Genomic DNA, 15,290 nt, shown 5'->3' on the forward strand with positions numbered 1-15,290 from the left:
TCAAAGTTAAAAAAAGGAATTAACACAAATGAAATACACTTAAATGAAATGTTTATCATTTATTTTCCCAAGCCACTCGGAGCCGCAGTGTAAAGACGACAGAACGGAGCCGCGGGTTGCCGACCCCTGAACTAATCTGATCGTGACAGAAAAATGCAGCATGTTCTAGCCCGTGTAAACACAAATCCATCAGAGAAGAAACAGCCAAAGAAATACCGGCATTGGGTTTCATCTTACCAAGAAAAAGAAGTCGAAGCTGTCCTGGTCCGTCTTTAGCTCCTCTCCCTGGATGCTGTATTGAGCGTGCACCGTTGCAGCCTTGTCGCACGAAAGCGTCCCGCTGATCTGCATCAGATTCACAAAGCTACTGCTCTTGGAGTGAAGTTTGTTGGCGGTATGAACGGCCGACAAGTACGTCGGTCTGTGCACGACATTCGGGGGCTTATCCTCTATCCCCGGCGGTGTGGGATTCGCCTGTTTGACATGACAATCAAATTAGGGATATAAACAACGCTCAGAATATGAAGATATCTTGCTAAGACAAATGTGCACAGTGAGTAACCTTGAGTTGTACAGGACCCTTCCAGAGGGAGGTGTCCAGAGAAAACGACGCCAGGCCTTTGCTGTCGGTGGTCAGTATCACTTTTGGTTTGCCTTCTTCCGACAAGTAGACAGGCTCATTGGCTACAGGTGTGTTGTCTGGACCGACCATTTTGACCTGCAAACACGACATATTGTTCCGTGTTACTGTTCTGTATATTTCCGGTGCATCGTGTATTTGCAGTCCCTATGTCCTCTATTGTAAGTCGCTTTGGATAAAAGCGTCTGCCAAATGTAATGTAATGTTATGTAATATTGAAACTAAAAGTTCATTTGGAGTTTTGAAATGTTGATAACGCACCTAACTCAACAACCGATTCATTGAGAATTTTTTTTTTCCCACCACCAAAATAACTCAGGTTCTGTATTTAGGGTGTGTCGTTTGATAAAATATCAACGTAAAGCCGAGGAGAAACAAGATAAAAAAAATAATAATTCTATTAACCTGTAACCTAATTTTGACTGTTTAAATACTTCGAGTTGAGGACCAGCTGTCATCGGCTCCATTATTGTTAAAATGTTTTACCACATCGCAATTATATTTTGTCCTTTCCTTTTCTTGCACACATAATGATGTGTCGTTCCTGCTTTACAACTAGTACTAATTTTTCCTGATGCGTGTCCACATATGCTAATTACAATAACACTTCTGGTCAAAACTGGTTTCGATTTTTCTGGTGGCTAAAACCCATTCGAATATTTCTGTAACCACTGGATTTTCTGTCCATTTCATCTGGACTTCAACTAGGTTATGTCCATTTTAAATGGGCTAAACTGTACCCTTAGGGACTCTTTGGAGCCTAAAAAAAAATCGGTGTCTATTTTGGACAGACAATGTCCCAGCTGGGGCGCTGAATATTATTTTCGTTTGTCCAATGCTTGCTTTTTTCACAAATTATAAATGATTATAAAAGATTAATCTTATGCCTTAATCCTCCAGCGTCAGAGATAAATCATGCTTTTCAGTTCAAATAAGAAGAACAAGTTACATTGTAACTAAAAAAAGGCCACGAGATTCAAAACCAAGCCAAAGCAATTGCTCCCTTTGTTTTCAAGACAGATTCAAAGAGCCTTAGTTGTGTTTACAACTAAATTCTCTTGATTTTATTATTCTTTTGAAATGTATCTTGGCTGCCAGGCAGGCTATGTGATCACAAAGTAAAGATTCATATTGTTGATCGTTGAAAAATATTACCTTTCCCTCAAAAAACATCCCAGGCTTGTATGTTTCTGGTACATCTTCAAAAGTGGCAGCCCTTACAATGTTGGTGAAGCTGGTCTTTCCGCTGCCTTTTAGCGTCACTCCTACATGGGAGGCACATATGGAAGACAGCCCATCTTGACCATTTCTGTTAAATATGTATAAAAGGAAAGGCTTTCAGCAAACCTACCCGTGCCGAACTCCTCGATTTCAGCGTCCACCTCAAAACTGTGAATAGGCGAAGTCGAGGGGAGCAAAAATTCCGTCACGTTCATAATTTGTGTAGCGCAGCCGCTCCTGTCCGTCTGGAAAACACAGAGGGAAATCAAATTTATGACAAATCACAGCTTGCACGAAACAGGAGGTGGGACTGACATACATGGATCAGCTATAATATTATGACTATTGATGATTTAGTTTCAAATGTACCTATTAGTATAGATTAAGGTTGGGTAATTATTTTGGCAGGTGGGCCACCTTTCATTTTTCATTTTTATGCTAACTAGGTATCATGTAAATTGAACAAAATGAAAATTTTGAATTTTTTGGCATTTATTTCAACTTAAAAAAATCACTGATGATCATATAAATATACCAACGTTATTTTGAATGTAATCATCCATCTGAAATCAAAACAAAAGGACAAAAATAAGGAGTTTCTAAATTCAATAGTGATTGAAAAAAAAATATGAATTGAGTTATGAATTGAATTATGAATTAAATAGTGATTGAAAAAAATATGAATTGAATTATGAATTATGAATGAAAATTTAGAATTTTTTGGCATTTATTTCAACTTTAAAATCACTGATGATCATGTAAATGTACCGACATTATTTTGAATGTAATCATCCATCTGAAATCAAAAAAAAAGGACAAAAGTAAGGAGTTTCTAAATTCAATAGTGATTGAAAAAAAAATAAGAAATTAAGTTATGAATTGAATTATGAATTAAATAGTGATTGAAAAAAATATGAATTGAATTATGAATTATGAATGAAAATTTAGAATTTTTCGGCATTTATTTCAACTTTAAAATCACTGATGATCATGTAAATGTACCGACATTATTTTGAATGTAATCATCCATCTGAAATCAAAACAAAAGGACAAAAATAAGGAGTTTCTAAATTCAATAGTGATTGAAAAAAAAATATGAATTGAGTTATGAATTGAATTATGAATTAAATAGTGATTGAAAAAAATATGAATTGAATTATGAATTATGAATGAAAATTTAGAATTTTTTGGCATTTATTTCAACTTTAAAATCACTGATGATCATGTAAATGTACCGACATTATTTTGAATGTAATCATCCATCTGAAATAAAAAAAAAAGGACAAAAGTAAGGAGTTTCTAAATTCAATAGTGATTGAAAAAAAAATATGAATTGAGTTATGAATTGAATTATGAATTAAATAGTGATTGAAAAAAATATGAATTGAATTATGAATTATGAATGAAAATTTAGAATTTTTCGGCATTTATTTCAACTTTAAAATCACTGATGATCATGTAAATGTACCGACATTATTTTGAATGTAATCATCCATCTGAAATCAAAACAAAAGGACAAAAATAAGGAGTTTCTAAATTCAATAGTGATTGAAAAAAAAATTATGAATTGAGTTATGAATTGAATTATGAATTATGAATGAAATAGTGATTGAAAAAATGTGAATTGAATTATGAATTATGAATGAAAATTTTGAATTTTTCGGCATTTATTTCAACTTTAAAATCACTGATGATCATTTAAATGTACCAACATTATTTTGAATGTAATCATCCATCAAATCAAATCAAAACAAAAGGAAAAAAATAAGAAGTTTCTAGATTCAATAGTGATTGAAAAAAAATTATTCGGCGGGACGGAGAAAAAAATCAAAAAGGGTCGGATGCGGCCCGCGAACCATAAAATGCCACAGTCTGGTATAGATGATATACTAGGCAGTAAGTTAATTTTGTCCGCAAGGTTAACATGTTGGAAGCAGGAATAACGGTCATGCACGAGGATGTGCACGATTTTAACGGGGGCCACACCGTGATCATTGGACGAGTGGGTGAGGATCTGCTTCACTTGTGAAGCTTTCTGGGCCTTCGCTTGTCAGTACCTCCAAAAACTAGTCCAACGAAGGAGAACTAGGGGTAGCAAAGGCTTAAAGAGCTTTAGTAGCTCTGACTGCCAGAGAAAATGTAACGCTGGTTTGGATTGAATGGAGTCACAAGATGTAGTTGATTGCAATTTGTGGTTTCTAATGTAGCTGTGTAGAAACTTTAGATAAGCTTAAATTAAATATCGCTCGGGACAAACAAGTCCAATCTGTGAAGGCCCAAAATTGCAGCTCATAGGAGTTGAAGGCTGCTGATGTGTTGGTGTCAAGACAAGCTAAAGGATTGCAACATAGCATTAGTAAAGGCATCAGTACGGTATATCTGATTGGGAAACCCATTTGCTTTTGCTTTTCTTGGTTTTTGAATCTGACATTCAACAACTTTATCTTTGGGAGCGGCAGCCAGAAAGAACCCACCGAGAAAAAAAAAAAAAAAAAAAAGCAAACCCAACACAGAAATGTCCCCGGTGAGCCACCGGCTTCAAACGTTGAAACTTTTTGCTGTGAGACGAGCGGTACCGTTGCACTGTGCATTGCAGAATTAGCAAAAGCGCTGCGACGACTGTGAATCTGAGCTCTTGTGTAAAATACTTACAGTCGTTTCATATGTTTTGCAGACACCTTCCTGCAGGCGCATCGACTCCCAGAAATATCTAAAGGTTCTTCCACAAATAATGCTCTTGACTGAACCAATGACTGGTTTCCCATAAGTGTACCTGCCAGAAAAAGCAGAAACAGGCTGCTTATTTTACATTTGAAGCAGAACGTTGACAAGCACTTTACAGACCGACCGGCGATGCTTAAAAATATATTTTAAATACAAAAATAAACAAATCTTGGGAAACTGCATTCTTTCTAATGACCCTCAAGGGGACGATTCTTCAAAACTGAGAGTCTATTAGAAAAAGGGATTTATAAAGAAGGCGCTGCCCAAAAATGGCTCCAAAATATAAACTGCATAGCAGAAAAGAGGATGAAAACTCCTATTTGGTCGTGCGCCCGCCTTGAAATATCTCAGATATGGCGGACAACTTCAGGATAAACCATCGCCATACTGAGAATCTAAATACATCGGCTGCTTGAGTGTCTTAGGTGATGCAATACAATCTGTCGTCTACGTATGTCCTATAAGTTCGTACGCATTTGTTTAAGATGAATGTGTAAAAATCCAATATAGATTCCAACTACACTGTTTGTTGATGGCAAATCACAATATTTTCCTCATCCTGACACTACTTTACCTATATTTAAATTTGTCATGCAACAAATGTCATCGGCTACGTGGTGGAAAGGCTTTACCTACTCAATATGATGTCAAAATGAATATAATTTTTGACCAGTATGAAACATTTTAACTGCTTATTTGAAACAGACTGGAAAACCACGGCATCATCGAAGTATGAACATCTCCTAGTAAAGTCGGGTTCAACTTTAAAAAGATAAATAAAAAAAAAAATTAAAAAAATAAATAAATAAAAATAAAAATAAATTAAAAAAAAGAAAAGAAAAAGAAGGGAAGAAAAAAAGAAGAGAAAGGAAAGAGAAAAAAAAAAAAAAGATAAATAAACTCACTTTCCACAAATCTTTACTGGTGTTTCCTGGTCGAGGACAGTGATCGTGGCAGGCAGGTGAACTTTGACCTCATACTTTGGTAACACTACAGCAAACACAAGAATCAGAAACATTCCTTCAAAACTAGAGGAATTTTGGCAAAAGAGTGACAATTGTCAATTTTCTTTAACATGCAACTGCAGCAGACCATATTCCTTGATCTCAAATGAGTGGGATGTTTTTTCTCCTTTGTCTGTTACGGCGAGGATAGTGTAGCGTCCTTGAGCCGCCTCAGGAATCACAGCATACGAAAGATCGAGGATATTGCCAACGGCCGACTTATCCAACCACTGGGCAATACGATTTTTATTGGGATCCTGCATGGAGACAAAGGCAAAAGAACACAGTGAACAAGAACCAGTTATTACACCTTACAAAAAAATCCTGTTTAAATGTCCTTGTGTTCAAACCTGTCAGTAAACTGCGCCACATAAACTGTTAGGAGAAGCTTTTGACTTTATTAAGTTGAGGTCTCTTGAGGCTATCCTGCAACAATGGCTGTTTTTATTATTTATATTATGTAGATAAATTATATATATATAATCCTAGACATACAGGACTGTTTAAGAAAATTCGAATATTGTGATAAAGTTCTTTATCTTCTGTAATGCAATTACAAAAACAAAAATGTCATACATTCTGGATTCATTACAAATCAAGCCTTTTATTATTTTAATATTGCTGATTATGGCTTACATCCTAAGAAAACTCAAAAATTCTATCTCAAAATGTTAGAATATCATGAAAATGTAATTTTTGCTTTTTTAATTGCATTACAGAAGATAAAGAACTTTATCACAATATTCAAATTTACTGAGACAGTCCTGTATATATGTAGATATATTTTATCTACAAATATGTATATGTATAAAATATATGATAAAAAGATGTCTTTACATATTTATATGTATGTAAAAAAAAAAAAAAAAAAAATTTTAAATAACAAAATCAGGAAAGACTCTTTCTCATGGTGAGTTACTAAACTATGGATGCCTTGTTAAGCACAGCATTATCAGCTCATTGTATTACCTGATCTTTTCCTAAACGTTGACATCAGGTCATCACAAGTCTTGAGCCAAAAACAAGGCATCTTTTCTCCGTATAACAAGTTTTTGTTTTCGTATCTCTACTTCATTTGACCTTGAGAAAGAGCTCATTCCTCATGATCTTACACCTGGGGTTTTCAAATCACTCTGATACGGGAAACAACCATTCTTACAACAAAGCACAACCTTGAGACGGCTGCTAACTATAAAAAACACACATGATAATGCAGGCCAGACATTAAAAAGACAAAAATACACATTCAAGAGCTCTTGCAATGCTTACATAGACCACAAGCCCTGGACAATTAGTAATTAAAGTTGGTAATGAATTAATCAGCTTGTGCGATAGGTATTTTTTGTGTAATTCATCCAAATAGCGGAATTACAGACAAGCATCAGAGGGACCTTGAAAAATGATTTCACCTCAAATCTTTCCAGACAGTTCAGTTAATAATTCAAACGTAAAACAAATATTTCGCCCAGATGGAAGATTAGGTGGCTTTTCGGTGTCTGAGCCAGGAATGACCGCGCATTCAGTCTGATAAAAAAGCAGGAAATACGCAACAGGGTCAGGGATTTGCCACAAACTAGCTGATGAAACAAAATATATTGGATACAAAAATATTTCCAAGGTGACGGCCGACACCGAAGCCTTGCATAGTGTCGGTCTCCAAACTTCTACATACTACATACATCTTATAAAGGGTAAATCATTGGTACGGGCCGGATCTTACCTCAAGAACCACTTCTTTATACTGGAAAAAAGGAAAAGATATGCTGTTATTTACAAAAAGTATTGGCATCATTTAATAATTGCATCTATGATGACTTACAAAGAGTTGTAATTCTACATCTGACTGATTAGTCATTAGAATTGGCTAAAGCTGCAGAGGGAAAAAAAAGAATTAAGCGTCCTCTCTCTGAATATGCATGGGAATGAGTGGCGATGAGGCAAGAAAAAAAAAGAACTGAGCGGAAAATCAGAGAAGAAAGAGTGCTTTCTTTTAAAATCCATTCTTTACATTTTGTTTTTCTTTAAATCGATTTAAAAATCAATTTCAAAATAATTTCAGGGTTCAAGAATTTCAGCCTCGACTGTGCCGAACATCCAAAAGAGATACAGGGCCTGGAGTAGGTATTGATTCAGATGTTTGGGTCAAATGCAGTGTGAGCCAAATGAACTCTGACAGCATGTTTATCACACTACTCCACACAGCGCTTCACACCCACGCGGTCTTCAAAAATCAACAAACAGCCCTCCTTTCACCTCCCACTCTCCTGAACCAAAATAGACCCTGTTCCTTAGATTTACTGACTGCATGGCAGAAATCACACCGCAATACAAACTTCACCTGCTGGAATTATCTCCTTCGTTGACTCTCAGAGGACAAAAAAAAAAAAAAAAAACATGACTTACCACTCGCTGCACGGGGATGAATTTGTCGTCCAGTGAAACAATTCTGAACAGGACTTTAAGAAAAAAAAAAAGAAAAAAAAACACACAGGTGTTAGTTTAGCCTGTAAATACAGTTACAAAAAAAAAAAAAAAAAACTGCACTGGAGGTGAATGCAAATACATCGTCTGCTTACAGCTTTTAAGATAAGATAAGATAAGAACAACTTTATTAATCCCGAAGGAAATTGTTGTGCCAGAGTTACAGAAAATATAACAGTAATAAATAATAAAAAGAAAAAGGCAGAATTAGAAATAAAAATAAACTATAAACTATAAAGTGTCTCAGTGAAACTATAAAGTGTCTTAGTAACAAGTGAGGTAAGGAGTGCACAATAGTATGATAAAAGGAAAAATTGTAGTGTAGCTGTTATGAAGCTGTTTACGGCACAAAACAAAAACAAAGCTCATATTTTCAGGCGCCACCACATGTCGGGGGAGAAGGTAGATTCAGACGAGTGTTTCAGGACAAATATCAGCCATTTCAAGTGTGTTGTGGTTTTCCTTTTGTTTTAATTCAGCCGTGTCCAAATGTTTTCCAAAGAAGTCCATGTTTAGCGAGGTGAAAATGTGTGAGGGTCGCCGACATTCTTTGACCCATTAACATTAAATGCAAATGTACTATATTTTTTATTTTCTTGTAAAAAAAAGCACTGCTGTGCGGTAAAAACAGCTTCGATTTGCTTCAATTTTTCACCGCATTCGTTCCCAGTTAGCTCGTTGTAGATACCGTGTTTCGTCCTGCATCGCCTTGAAAAAAGACACAGTTGTTTTGTATTTCAGTGAAAAAATACTCCCAATTTCCTCTTGTTCTGAAAGTTCCTTTTTTGGGGTTACAGTTGCCGTTTTTGAAATGGTCAGGAAAGGATCGTTCGATGGCCGATGACCCTTGTGACAAAAGTCAAAGTTCCCCGCGGCGAGAGTGTGGCCACAGCTCTACTGCCGTGTTCTAGTAAAGTATGAAATAGCTTTTTAAACACTGTGTTTTATACTGTGGTCAACACTGCTGGCGGCACAGTGATCCCTCGCTATAATGCGGTTTACTTTTCACGGTTTTGCTGCGTCACAGATTTGCATGGTGCGTTGTGTTCTGCATTCTGATTGGCTAAAAAGTCACTCCGCTTCTTCTCTACCTGTACGTCAATAACGTTGCAGTTTAATATGTACACGTACGTAAAACAGCTTGCCAAATTTACATTACGTACGTGCAAATTCTCTTGCAATTTCGAGTTTCTCTAAAACTCATAATGTTGACAAAACGCTCTGGACCGACAAAAGGGCCCAAAAGGCAGCGGAAGATGCTATCTATCGCAGATAAAGTTAAACTTCTGGACACGCAAAGGGAAGCTAAAAGCTATGCGGCTGTAGGTCGGCATTGCAGAATTAATGAATCTTCCATTCGTTCCATAAAGAAGGAAGAAAAAAACATAAGGACGACAGCAGCGATGTATAATAGCGTATTTAATTGTATAATAATTGTAAAAAAAAATAAAGGTTTCTACTTCACGGATTTTGCCTATCACAGGTTCTTTTTGGAAAGTAACCCCCGCCAAAAACAAGGGTATATTGTACTGATTTTATGAGAGCAGCTGCAGGCTGGTGTAAATTTGAACACGGGCCGTATTTGGCCCGCAGGCCGGACGTTGGACGTGCTTCTTTTAACTTTTTGGCAAAGTCACTTCTACTTCAAACTAGTCCATATGAGATGCAAATTGATGACAGATGCACTAGAATCCTCTTTCCTCACCAGGTAGCCAACTGCTGAGGAACGCTTGTGGTAGAAAGGGATCGTCAATAGAAAGGGATCGTTTCATCCCAGCTATTAATTCATTTTTAATTTATTTTTTTTGTTACTAATCTGCAAACGACCCCACTTTGACCACTACACAACTCCTTTTCACAATTCTGGGAACGGTGCCATAGTTACACTGGCAGAGGGGGGAGGGATGCAAGAAAATTACAAAATAATTACTTAGAAACCAAAAAGAAATTACCTAAGGAGATTTTCATGGATTAGATTTTGGTGTTAAAAGGAAAAGTAAAAGTTGTCTGGAATAGAGAGATTACATAACCGAAAAGTCACAGGGACTTCATTTAAAACAGATGATGTTAAAGGAGGCTTTTGTGAATCAGTGCTTCTCTAATTACATATTTATATTTTTGCAAAAGCGTTTTACACCCTGAAATTACAGTAATTAGGCGATTGCTACTCAAGGCCAGATGAATTGCAATTGTTGTAGCATTAGCATTTTCATATTATATTCATATTATATTCAAAGCTCATCTGCGCACTGAACAAAAATATTGATGCTCTTGCCATCCTTTGGACATTTTCCAAAGCTATGCGAGAGCAACTGAGGGTGGAGAAAAGGTTGAGGCTTCAGAAATCATGATATGGATACCAAGTCAAAGAAAAGTGATATAAAATACTTACCGGTCTGTCCGGGTTTGTAGATAGGTTTATCGGTTTGGATGATGTGGATAAAGGCGGGTGGCAGGATGAGGATTTTGCTTTTCTTGCTCATGGAAGTTTGCGCACCTTCCACTGTGACGTTTATCTCTGCCACCGTTCTGGAGAGAACGACCGGGACCTGTAACACCAACCCGTTCACATCCGTCAGGCGCGTAGGCTCTCGTTTTCGGCCTTTTCCGATCCTTCTGGCGCCGGAAAGCATCTGTAAAACGACTTCCCGGGGGTCGATAAATCCTGGCCACTGATGAAGATTAATCATGAATCGCTTCGATACTCGTAAGCATATGTTTTCACTTGTTAATGGAGCTGCTCTTACGAACCTGGCGCCGTAACTCCATCCAAAATTTTGTGAGGGGCGTCTTTGTGAGCGTGCGCGCAGCTGAGTATAGCGGCCAGCATCGCTTTCCAGCAGAATGCAGGTACATAGCTGGCCTTTGTTTTTGCCGCAGATAGAAAAACGCCAGACCGGGCCGGCACCGAGGAACCATGTGAAACTAACTTCTATTGTCACAGAGTTGATTGGGGTCTGCAGGTCATTTCGCATCAATATAAAGCAAAGCCGGTGAGTTGCGTAACAACGAGCGGGGCGACAGAAGCCAGAGTAGGAATTTTACTGAGAGCCATTGATGCTGACAGCCTCAGTCGTGGCACCGGCCAGATAATTGTGTACATAATGATGCCCCCAATTGTGCCTTTAGTTTAATGAAGGATTAGAGGGAGAGAAGAGTGAATACGCCGGTCTGAATCGATGCCTGGAAACCATGAGGACGAAGTTACAGAAGTATTCGTACACCGCAAGTATTCAAAGACGACGACTCCCGCCGAACGCGGTTCATTTGTCCGAACGGTTGCGTTTCGTACCTGGAAAGTCACGCAGCGGTGGAAGTCTGAAGCGACGTTTTCCCGCAGGACGACGTCGCTGCCAGAATCCGTTTCAAGGGTGACTCTCAGAGAGACGGCTTCGGTGCCAAGAATGTGGGCACACAGGATGTCTTGTTCCCCTCCTTTCACCTGGGAGCTCACAGTCACTGCAAAGATGCTGCGCAGACACCAGAGAGGACATCAGCTCCGTGAATGCATTCGCTTTTTTTAAGTTTTATTCTACTTTTTTTAATCCCTTGCAGGAAATTCCTCTCTGCATGAGCAGTTGGCAGACACTTAGCGGCACCAGGGGAGCAGTTTAGGAAATTCAGGTTTTTGCTCAACAACACTTAAACGGGCGAGGAGAAGCTGAGGAATCAAACCAGGAATGTTAGGTTCGAAGGCCAGTTGCTCTGAGCCGCGCCGAATCTAACGCCGCTCGGTAATAGGTTCCACATCCAGTCGGCTAAAATGAAAAACACTCCGCTGTAAGAAATAAAGCTCCTTTCTCGGTTCTTTCCCGCAATTATGAAGTGAAAACACACGAAACTGTTTAAATAAAAAGTGATGTTGCAATACTATTTTTCCCCCGACCCTTGGAACTATATCGATTCTAACAAAACACATCTGTGCTAAAAATTCAGAAAAAAAAAAATCGCAAAATAAACTGAGTTATCATTGTGTTTGCAAAACTCTGACTTTTCCCACATGATAACAAAGGTCAGTTAGTTGGGCTGAGAAAACTGTGCTGCCCTTGTCGCCATGGAGAACACATAAAAAAAAAAAAAAAAACAATTTTGGGATGCTCTGCAAGAATTAAAGTAATTTTTGCAGCATTGGCTAAATTACCACACCAAACTTAAAAACAAATAGTGCTGTTATGAATTACCATCTCATGATGTTTTAGGGCAAAGGGTGAATATCTTGGTTTATGCTTCATCTTATCAAAGCTGCATCTTTTAGACATTTATTATATGAGGAAATAATTTGTTTTTTATTCATTCAGACCAGAACAAATGATTTTGTTTACTGAAAAAAGAAATGAAATGACATTCTTTCCAGAAAACAAGCAGTGTGTGTGTATATAAACATCACAATAATGCGAGTAAATGAGAGAAGGGAAAGAAAATCTGACTGATTTGTGTTTTTTTTACGGAAAATACAGAAAAATGGGTATGAACAAGATTTGCGCATTTTTTGCAGACTAGTAACGATGTGTAAATGTTTGGTATCATGCTGTCGTGATTTCCCCTCGAGCTAAATAAAAGAAACAAATCAAATATATGTATATGAACATAATAGTTTTTAGCACTTCCAAGGAGTGGAAAGTGTTGACAAGACAACATCAAAAGTTGTGTCACCTGGGGTAAACTTTACTTTGAACGCAGCGTATTTGCATAAGTGACAACCTCAAGTTCTCAGAAACACTGAAAAAGTTACTTTCCATTTATTACAAGCAGCTGCACGTGTAGTTTTACAGATACATAAAGCCATTTAAAGGCCAGGACACGGACTAACATGCTAACACACACTTGACTCCGTATCCAAAATAACCTTTATACTTATACTTCAGTGGAATTAAGAAAAACAAGACCGGAATAGATAGAATGTTTTTAAACTTTCTATGCAGGTGTTATACTGTATATAAACAGTATAACGTACACACTCCTCCATGGTTACCCGCACAGCAGGTGACGATTATGTCGTGTAGTGCAAACCTGAAACGATCAAGTCATTTAACAAATCAAAACAATCTTCGATCGACCAAAACAGCCTGTTATCGTTTATTATATCACAGCAACTCCGCGGGGAAATCACTAAATATAATCTACTAAATGGTTTGGTGACACGTTGTGTTAAAGTAAAATTAAATGGACAATTTAGTGACGAGCCAACAACCAGTTGCTGGAATTCTATCTAAATAAATGTACATTGTTTTAGATTGTAAGTGCTTGGCGTGTTTATAAAATCTGTCCAGCAGTAGCATTAGTATTTTCAGTATCCTATTGCCAACTTACATTATGCTCATCTTAATAAAAAAATGGAAATGAAAAATTTTCTTGTGGATGTTTTGTCAAAAAAGCGAGAAAGCAAGACACAAAATAGTAGACATAGACCAGTTCCGATGGATTTTAAATTATTTTTATACGCACAATGTCAGTTAGAGTACAGTGGCAGAACTAGTGGTAGAAGAATACTTCTTGTGCTTCTATTGCCTTAAAAAATCCAAATACATGAGGAATCAGTTGACGGGTTATGCAATTCTTCCCCACACTGAACCCCCAGGGATCACATTCTATGTAATACTTATTTTCCTCCAAAGTAGTGCAATTTGTATTTTGTGCAACAATATTCTATTTTATTACACAAGCATACATTTTTCTGTAATAGTGAGTCTATCAGCACATCAAGGTTAGATTTTTATCTTATTTCAGAGGAGTTACAGCACCTGTGGCACTAGACTTTCAGTTGGACTAAATTATCTTACTTTTTTGAGGTCTAAGGAACTTTTGTATCGTGGTATTTAGTGGTTTTACTTCAAGACTAGTGAAGGAAAAAAAATGGCAGATCGGTCTCTTTGTTTTATTATTACTTATTGGCTTGTTGATGCAAATATTGCTCAACAATGAGATATTTGAGTTTATTAATAAATACTTTCACACCAAAGCTGGCACCGTTTTACTAAACCACACAACTTCACCGGCATTTAACATCCTGACACCGAAGTTGCCAACCTAAAAATTAGAATTAGACTAATGGGACACTGTAAACAACATGGATTGAAAGATGCTATATTTTGTTTTATTTTATTTTGTTGCCGTAGAGAGAATAAAAAGGGAGTAACAGAAGCTCAGATCATTTATTCAAAACCCTGATAACTTTTTGAAACTGCACGACTGCAAACTAATATCCCAGAGTCCTGCGTTTGCACCCAAAGCACGCATGCACGCGTACACGCACGGCAGTTCCTCTGCAGATTGCGTAATCCTCGGGCCTCAGCGGTTGATGACAACATAACAATGTTCCCTGCGTGTACGCGGACCGGTGCCAAAACACGATTCCCAGATGTATTCTTTATTTATTTAGTGTTTTTTTTTTTTTTTTTTACTCACGTTTGGTTGAGATGAGCCGCTGAGGAATTCTGCAGGAAGCCCGAAGCGAGCAGGACAACGAGCAGTCCCAGGACAGGTGCCATGTCTGCAGGGGTGCACGGCGGCCGACACCGGACGCACTGGGGAGTCTCCAAGAGTGCACGACAGGGTGGATGCGCACGACGCAGGAAAAGTTGCTTCACCCGGCCGTGCTTTGCTGTTTATACTCCCAAACCACTGCACCCACCGCCCCCGGAGTCACTCCCCCCCAAATTCGTTGGACCTTTGCAGTCTCCTCCCTGTTCCCAAAAGAGCTCCGCTTCAACAAAGGTTAAATCACAGAGCTTGGCCTGCAGCCACAAGTCCACTTTTCTTTTCTTTTTTTTTTTTTTTTTAAATGTGGGGTGAACACATGTGCCATGAGGTGTTGGTCTTACTCTGAAAGAAGGAGAAAAAAAAAAAAAAAAAAGGAGTAAAAAGTCTCAATCAAACCTTAGATTCCTTTAGATTTTTTTTTTTTACGTTTTGTGCAGCAAATCTTCACCATGAAAACCGTTCCCTTCTATTTATGCATTAATATATCTATTTATTTCTAAAAAAAAAAAAAAAAAATGTTCTACTTGAAATGTTGCAAGTGAGAAAAGTGAGATTTTTTTTTTACATTTTGTGCAGCAAATCTTCACCATGAAATGAAAACTGTTCCCCTCTATTTCTGTTTTTATATATCTTTATTTTTAAGAATCAAATGCTCTACTTGAAATGTTGCAAGTGAGAAAAGTGAGATTTTTTTTTTTACGTTTTGTGCAGCAAATCTTCACCATGAAAACTGTTCCCTT

General features: G+C 37.6%; 1 protein-coding gene across 3 annotated transcripts in view; it reads right to left on the bottom strand.

Annotated features, from left to right (window-relative positions):
* LOC147235246 (alpha-2-macroglobulin-like) overlaps positions 1–14,685 on the bottom strand; it is a 46,402-nt gene extending 31,717 nt beyond the window's left edge. For all 3 annotated transcript variants that reach the window (XR_015104377.1, XM_086141740.1, XM_086141731.1), the window contains exons 1-12: positions 14,476–14,685; positions 11,363–11,540; positions 10,463–10,619; positions 7,993–8,045; positions 7,310–7,330; positions 5,678–5,846; positions 5,491–5,575; positions 4,514–4,634; positions 1,992–2,106; positions 1,796–1,905; positions 563–718; positions 238–474 (exon numbers count right to left, since the gene is read on the bottom strand). Coding sequence is in view for 2 of the 3 variants with exons in the window: in XM_086141740.1 (XP_085997866.1) it covers positions 238–474; positions 563–718; positions 1,796–1,905; positions 1,992–2,106; positions 4,514–4,634; positions 5,491–5,575; positions 5,678–5,846; positions 7,310–7,330; positions 7,993–8,045; positions 10,463–10,619; positions 11,363–11,540; positions 14,476–14,558 (1,485 nt within the window). In the remaining variant the exon portion in view is untranslated. The remainder of the gene's footprint in view (positions 1–237; positions 475–562; positions 719–1,795; positions 1,906–1,991; positions 2,107–4,513; positions 4,635–5,490; positions 5,576–5,677; positions 5,847–7,309; positions 7,331–7,992; positions 8,046–10,462; positions 10,620–11,362; positions 11,541–14,475) is intronic.
* Positions 14,686–15,290: the final 605 nt, after the last annotated feature.

Source organism: Fistularia commersonii, chromosome 3 (genome assembly GCF_037954325.1).
Source record: "Fistularia commersonii isolate RoL2024-O1a breed Wild chromosome 3, RoL_Fcom_v1.0, whole genome shotgun sequence".
NCBI classification, from domain to species: Eukaryota; Metazoa; Chordata; class Actinopteri; order Syngnathiformes; family Fistulariidae; genus Fistularia; species Fistularia commersonii.